The sequence below is a fragment of the Rattus norvegicus genome, chromosome 3, assembly GCF_036323735.1.
Source record: "Rattus norvegicus strain BN/NHsdMcwi chromosome 3, GRCr8, whole genome shotgun sequence".
NCBI lineage: Eukaryota > Metazoa > Chordata > Mammalia > Rodentia > Muridae > Rattus > Rattus norvegicus.
In genome coordinates this window covers 34,477,262-34,485,013 of record NC_086021.1, presented here as the reverse complement: position 1 = coordinate 34,485,013, position 7,752 = coordinate 34,477,262, and the positions used below count along the sequence as shown (strand labels likewise).

General features: G+C 55.5%; 1 protein-coding gene across 12 annotated transcripts; it reads left to right on the top strand.

Annotated features, from left to right (window-relative positions):
* Positions 1–222: 222 nt before the first annotated feature.
* C3h9orf50 (similar to human chromosome 9 open reading frame 50) lies at positions 223–7,479 on the top strand. 12 transcript variants are annotated; one of them, XM_063283955.1, is made up of 8 exons: positions 240–825; positions 934–1,021; positions 1,119–1,211; positions 4,090–4,202; positions 5,511–5,676; positions 5,792–5,930; positions 6,276–6,379; positions 7,064–7,479. In XM_063283955.1, exons 1-8 carry the CDS (start codon positions 408–410, stop codon positions 7,089–7,091), a joined length of 1,149 nt encoding a protein of 382 aa, XP_063140025.1. In that variant the 5' UTR covers positions 240–407; the 3' UTR covers positions 7,092–7,479. The 12 variants fall into 12 exon arrangements, 10 of the variants coding, with proteins under 10 accessions (XP_038961172.1, XP_038961171.1, XP_063140029.1 ...); XM_063283954.1 differs by having other exon boundaries at positions 5,792–5,966; XM_006233914.5 differs by lacking the exon at positions 7,064–7,479 and having other exon boundaries at positions 230–825; positions 6,276–6,504.
* The last annotated feature ends 273 nt before the right edge of the window (positions 7,480–7,752 follow it).

The following is a 7,752-nucleotide window of genomic DNA, read 5'->3' as shown; positions in this document are numbered from 1 at the left end:
CGAAGTCCGATCCTCTTGCTAATCCATTCTCCAGCCTCTGCATCTGCCTCACAGGCATGGGCCACCACGCTCAGTTTCTTGCACATTCTAGACAAGCCCTCTCCCGAGTGTGCTAAGTGATAGGAAAAGTGGTCTTTGGCCGGCCGGTGCAGCGAGCTCTGCACTGTGCCAGACGCTCGGCGTGCACTAGCTCATGTTAACGTCACAGCCGCCCCCAAAGAGCTGGCGTCCCCGCCCTCACCGCCTTTGCGCCGGGACACAGCAGGCGAGGGTCCTGCCAGAGCCGGCTTCTGCTGCCCCTTACCGGCGCTATGGCCTGCGGGCTGGCATTCGATCTTCCTGCGGCCCCGCTCGCCCCTGTGCGTCCCCGGGGCGCGAAGGTGTCCTGAGCTGAGCTCTGACTCAGGATGTTCCGGCGCCAGCCCATGGACAGGACCCCGGCTTACAAGCCCAAGGGGTATCCCGACGGGTCCACCCGACGCCGCGCCCTTCAGCAGCTACAGATGCTGCTGCCCACGCTCGACGGCCGTGCGGGGCGAGGCGCAGACGGCGCGTGGTGGCGGGACCGCAAGTCCCAGCACCTGTCTTCCCCGTCCCCCGAGTCCCCGTACGCTTCGCGGGGCCGTGGGGCCCTGCGTGCGCTGCTGCTGCCGCCGCTGCTGCAGAGCAGCTTGACCCGGGAGGCGGGGGCTCGGGGGAACCGGCAGCCGGCGGACCGGGACAACCCTGACGCCCTGGGCACGCTGCTGGGGGAACTGCTGCCCAACAAGTTCCGCCACTTCCTTCACCAGCTGCGCGCCAAGATCGCAGAGCCAGAGGCGGACCGTGAGGCCGCGGGGGTGGGGTGGGGTGCAGAGTCTTGGGGTCCCAAGCGAGAACCCGCTCCATCTCACTGGGCTGTCCTCCCCCTTTTCCTTTCCTTCCTCCTCCCAGCACCCTCAGCGCCACAGTACTCCAGCAGTCCATCCGAGCACTGCCCAGCTTCTCGGTGTTCCAGCAGCTCTTTCCTCCCAGACTCGTGGTAAGTGGAGGGGACCCTCTTGACGAAGGAGGGGTTGCCCTGGGTGCTACCATGATGGTCCTCTGCTCACATCAGCTGTGATCTCTTTCTCTTCAAGGGACCAACCATTGAACTGGGACGACAGTTTTAGAGAGAAGACTACCCTGGGGCTCCCAAAAGGTGAATTCGTCAGAGCCAAAAAGGCCCATCCGTGAGTAGTAGCTGTTGTGAGTACACGCGTGCTAGAGTTTTGTGGCATTAACGCTCTCCTTCCACCTTCACGTGGGCTTGGGGGATGGAAGAGAGGTCATCAGGGTTGCCTGACAGCACTATCTATTGAGCCATTCTGTCATTTCCCCACGCTGTGAGTTATGGGAGCAGAAACAGGAAGGCATCCCTTCGCTCCCTCGTTTCCAGGCACTCACTAATGGATTTATCATGTATCCATCCATCCACTCACCTAGCCATCCTTGAGCGCACCTACCCCTTACTCACAACCAGGTCTTCTATAAGCAACTGTGAATCTCTCCATCCGTCTATCCATCAAAGCATCTAACGGGCCATGAACTCGAACTGCCAGACTGTCAGATAGCCAGTCTTCTGTCTATTCTCAAATCCCCTCTGGTTATAGCTACCTGGTAGCTACCCTTTCATTCACTTAAAAACCCGGGATGCCAATCACTTCCCCCTAGAAGTAAATCCACTCACAAGCTTACATGTTTACCTGCATAACCATTCAGCTTCCTACCCCAAGATTCAGCCATTCAGCTGAGATCCAGACAGGAATCTACCTGCTGCTGAACCCTTCTCTTATCTCAAAGCATGACCCATGTCTGAAGTTTTATACTGCGTATCAAATACTAGAGGAACAGACAATGAGAGATAGAACCAAGAAAGATTCCTGACATTAACCACACTAATGTTTAGTTTCCCTGAACTTGGATCATGGAGAGCTCTTAATAGAGAAGGGAAGGAAACAATAGGTTTAAACAGGCTGGAGCACAAATGTAGGGTGAAGGCAACTATCTGGGGGTTTGAAGACTAGAAAGTTGGGTGTGGTGGTGCACACTTTTCATCCCAGCACTCAGGAGGCTTAGGTAAGCAACTCCATGAGTCAGACAGAGGCCAGCCTGATCTACATAGTGATTCCAGAACAGCCAGGGCTACAAAGTGAGACCCTGTCTCAATCAATCAATCAGCTAATTGATTGATTGATTGATTGATTGATTGATTGATTGATTAAAGGAAGGACCAGATGGACCAGGGAACATGCATACAGAGCAAGCATACCATTACTGTTCCATCTGTATCCATGGCAGACATTACTAATGGATCACTGCACACTTCTCTGTGAGCCTCAGAACCCTTCCTGACACAGTTTTTTAGGATCAGAGTAGAGACTTAGGATGGAGCAATGCCTTAGCAGTTAAGAACACTGGTTGCACTTTTAGAGGACCCAGGCTCAATTCTCTGCATCCACATGGCAGCTCACAGCTGTTTGTAACACCAGCTGTAGGGGATTCGACACCCTCGCACAGACATACATGCAGACAAAACACTAAAATAAATTGCTAAAAAAGTGGAGACTAGAGTTGGACACTTATTTGTATGTAACATTCCTTCAGTGCATTTGATTGCTTCTGTGAGTGATCTTCCCCAGGAAGCATGGTGTCACACTGGCAGGCAGAACCTAGGAGATGTCTAAGCCTCGCCCGCCCGCCGTGTGGCCAGGACAGAGCTGAGGTTCTGCTTGCATACTACTGTGACCCTAACTAAGACCAACGCCTATAGTCAAGTTCCCGGCTGCAGGGCTCTTTGGTGGACAATGAGAAACACACCCTATGCATCCACAAAGAGATGCCACACGATCAGCGGGTATGGGTGTGTAAATACGTGTGCCCAAGGTGATGGTGCAATGGGGCCTTTGTGAATGATCAAGTAACCAGGCTGGCAGCCCAGACCCTGAGGGAGAAATGAACAGGTCTAACATTTTTGTTACATACAAAGATAACACGCCCTTTACGGAGCACAACCCCATTGACAGGCCCTGTTCTAGGTGCCTCCCCACACGGGGTACTCCACTCTCCCAGTTCCTGTGACTGACGGCGGAATGATCCCGCCTATAACACAGCACATGACCGGAAGGAGAAAAGTGAGAAGTGGAACCTTGATGACAGTGTGCCCCAGCTCATACGGCCTCGGTGGCACAATCGAGACTGACAGCTATCGTAACAGCTCGAAGCTAGAGATGTTTCTTCCGTCCGGCATACCTTCCACAGGATGTTCTTGCAGTTCGCCCCATCTCTTCACACCCGTGCTGAGGAAGGGGTGGGGCACCATAATTTCCTTATTTTTATTTCTATCTGCTTATTTGTCAAATCCGTAGCCCAGGCTGGCCTCACACTCGCTAGGTAGCCAAGGATGACCTTGAACTCCTGATCTTTTTGCCTCCACCTCCCATGTGTCCCACAGGCCACACCGTGCCTGGCTTAATCTCCATCACGGAGGAGGAGACAGGTTTCCGTGTGTCAGGACCTCTTGATGGCTGAGTGAAAATCCTGCCCTCTAGCCTGATGTTTGTGAGTGGCAGCTGTGGGCCAGACATCTCTGGGCCTCAGTTTCCTCACTTGTAATTAGGATAGTGGGGCTTTATGGGAAATGCTGAGGTTTGGTGGGACAAGACATGTCACATTATGGCCGGAACAAGCACCTGGAAAAAGGCCATCTGATGTGACTAGTAGAGCCCTGCCACCAACCAAAATCTTTTGAAGATTTATATTTTATTTTTATGTGTATATTTGGGTGGGTGCAGGGTGTTCCCATGAGCCCTGGTGTCTGCAGAGGCCAGAAGAGGGTGTCAGATTGCCCCAGGAGTGGAAGTCACAGGTGGTTGTAAGCCAATGATGTGGGTGCTAGAACCAAATCCAGGTCCTCTGGGAGGGCAGGAATACACTCTTAATGGCTGAGCCATCTCTCCAAGCCCTGGCTAAGATCTTACTAGGAGCCTGGGCTCCCCCGCCCTCTCATTTCCCCTCAGCAGTCTCCCACAGCACGCAGGTCCCCAAAGTGAAGACTGTGATCATTTGCAGCCCCTCTGGAGAAGGCTCAAGACCCCGCAGACGGTATTGTCCTTTCCGGGTGCGATTCGCAGACGAGACCTTGCAGGATACAGCACTCCGGTACTGGGAACGTAACCGGGCAGGTGAGCGCCCTGCTGCTTCTGGAACTGCTGAGATTCCAGAAAACTAGCCAGGAGTGCGGAGGTCACTTAGAGAGCAGGGCAGGCCGACGATGACTCCACAGCGGAAGTACTGGCCTTTTCAGAAGATGTCAAGGTGCCCTTCACAGACCACATAGGGTCCCTGAGAGGCAGCAGAGGTGGGTGGCATTGGGCTCATGGTGCCAAGGGGACAATGTCTGCCCAGGTCTTGTTATTAAAGAGCCAGCCCGGCTCACTCAGTTTCCCAGTCCCTTGGCAGCTTCCAGAATCATCTTTCTCATAGATTCTGGGGTCAGGCAGACCAGATGTCCAGCAAGTCTTAGAAGAAGAAATATCTTCTCTCTTGAAAAATGTTGAAAGCGTCCAAGAGAGAAACTCAGAGCCCTAGGCAGAAGTGAGCTCTCAGCGCTAGGGGTGGCTTCCTTTGACTTTTGTGAATGGCCGGCTGGAGGCAGGCAGGACAATGAGAAAGACAAGACTTCCTGGTACCCAGCTCTGTCCTGCAGACTCAGCAGCCCCGCCCGGTACAGCTCCCCTTGGCACTCACATAAATCGGGGAAGCCCAACTTGTGGTTGTATTTTGCACATGTGTGTGCTTCAGAGTACAATTTCAGCTAATAGACTTGAGAGCTCTTGTACCTACTAGGACTAGCAGTGCTGACTTATTGTCATCGAGACAGAGTCTCGTGAATCCCAGGCTGACCTACACAACTCACTATGTAGCCAAGGATAACCTCGAAATTCTGATCTTCCTGCCTCCACCTCCCAGCTGCTAGAACTACAGGCGTGCCCTGCACCCCGGCTTCTGGTTATTTTGATTGCCGAGAAAATTGAGGCAAAGGGTGGTTGCCAGTGGTCAGAATGCTCCAGAAACTCAAGAACAGGCCGAGTACTGTGGCCATAGCCCATAGCATCAGGACATGTGCTTTCTCAGTTTCTCCCGTCAGAGGTAGCCTCTGGTGATACAGGAAAAGCGCCCAGCCCCGAGAGATTCCCTCCCTCTAAGCCTTGCAGATTCTTGGCATCCTGGGCCCATTGTGGGGTGGGGTAGGAGTAGGACTGTGGCAGAGATCAGCTTTGTGGCATAGCAGAAACAGTCACAGGGAGGTAGTTTTAAAACCCAGGACTTCTCTGGAGGCAACCGACAGGCACTGGGGAGCCTGTGGTTGCCATGGAGACAGGGCTCTGTCTAGCCTTGCCAGCCAGAGGAAGGAGAGAGGGTGGGGGCATATCAGTATGCCCCTCCCTGGGGGAGGGGACAGGGAACTCACTCTGCTCTCTCTCTTCTAGTCCGGCAGAATATCTTACCGAGCGAGCAGACGGCTTTGCCAGCTGTATCTGTGTCAGAGCGAGTGCTTGGGAGTGTTGGGAGATGGTTGGACAGTCTGCCCAGAGCCCTTCAACCCAGGGTCCAAGACACCGCGGCTAGCTCCTCATGCTGGAACTGCCCCCGCGAGTGAGGCTCTGGGTAGAGAAAGCAGGAGGGTTGTGGTCTAGGTCCTCCGGGGACGAAGTGCAGATGGGCCTGGAACTCAGGGTCGAAAAGCTATAGGCTCCTCTCCCCTCACCAGGTCAGCTCAGGAACCACAGCTCTACCTTTCTGAGGATGCCACCGTGAGCAGCCGCCTACCCTTCATCTCCAGGGCCACCGCCCCAAGGCCAAGGGGAGGCCTAAGAACCTTCCTGGACACCCCTAACAATCCGGAGCAGGTGGGCAAATCGCCCTGTCCCGGGAGCCAGAAGCTGGTGAGCAGCCCAGGGCAGCTGGCCAGCAGAAGCACCAGCCCTCAGTGACTCTGCAGGGGAGCCTCTCTGTTGGATTTGTGTGGCCTGGCCTCCCTCGGTGTGGAGCGGAGGGGGAGGAAGTCCTTGAGCCTGGCTAGTGAGTGGGTGGGCTGTGCTTCAGTCTAGACCAACTGCAGGGAGGGACCACCTGCCGCCACGCCCCACCCCCGGGCCCCGGGGACCTGTCTCCTCCCACCTGGGCTCCCAGGGAACCTGTCTGCTCCCCGTCTCCTCCCTGGGCTCCCCTCAGCAGTGCCTTGCTCCCTCTAGGAATCCTTTCTGCCCAGTTTGGTGCTGCAGACCGTTCTAAAGCAAGGCCGCCCTAAGGGCTACCAGCTCCTTCTGCCGACCACAAACCGGCAGCAGGCTCACAGGTGAATGCCTGCCAGAGGCCCCCCTGCTCAGAAGTGTACCCATGCCAGGCAATGAGGAGAGTGCTTCTTCGCCCCACAAATAAACACACCTCCCAGGTGGCTGGGATGGATCACTAGGTCCTCCAGTATGAGCCATTCTGGGTGCCTGATTGGGGACCACTTGGATTCCTGGGTGGGGGAGATTAGGGCGGATTCACAGCTGGGATGAGGCTGGTGATATGGGGGGGGACAGGGCACCCGAGGGGCTCAGCTTGTCCTAAGGGATGCTTTCCCAAGGGGTGGGGGGCACTCACTACACAACCTCAAACCTAAATCAACCCATACCTGAAGCAGACCCCCAGCCATGACCTCAGCCTAGGAGAGTGGATAAACAACTTGTCTTTAGCGCCAGAGGCTTCTCTGCCCAACTTTTAGTAGAGGGTATGGGTATCTAGACCCCAGCCCAGGAAAAAGAGGCCTGTGTATGGGTAATTCTTAGTCCTTTTAGCCTGATGCAGTTCAGATCCACATGGGGAAGTGGCCTGAGTCAAGGTGGCAGGCGCCTCCTAGCATTTATCTGCTGCACTAACCTAGACACTGACATACACCCAAGTGCCCCATCACTCCATGTCCCAACCCCTGGGGGAAGCCTGGGAGCCAGCCCTCCCTCTTTGGAGTTTCACCTTGTTCTTGCGCTCTGGCCAGGTCTTTATCGCCACCTGCTGGCCCTTGAAGAAACGGCTCGGACTCGGCGCGGAGTGGAGTCTAACTGGGAGGACCGAATGCTGGGGGTTTGGGCTGGACTGGGCCGGTCATCTTAGGGACCAGATGGGCTGGGGATGATGAAGGGCTGAAGAAAGGTAGATCCGGACCCGGTATGCGACGCGATGCGTCAACGTCATCTGCGCTGGGCTGGAGCGGGCCTCGGTCCCTTTCTGGGCTTTCAGGCTGAGACCCAGGACGTGGAATTCTGGAGTGCTGCGCACCGCGGGTGCGGGTTCTGCCTCTGTTTCCCCGGCCGCCTGCAGCGCCGCGCCGCACCGCGCGGGGGCAGTGTTGGCCTGGCTTTGCGCCGCGAAACTTCAGCTCTAGTCCGGTGTTGAAAACTTTCCCTTAGGCAGTGCTCGCTGTGATCCCTGAATCCTGGGTTCTGCGCTCCCCACTGTGGGGAACTCGGCCTCCAGTCTGCAACCGGGAGACCTGACCTTCACGGAGAGGCTGGTAACGCACAGAACAGACCCATGCAAGGAAAAAATCTTGGAGGTCGAAGTAGGACACACCACAGAGACCCCACACACAGAGGACAGCACATACTCACCACCACCTGGAGACCCCACACACAGGGAGAACACACAGACAGGCACACCATACGACACCAATAGAGACCCCACACA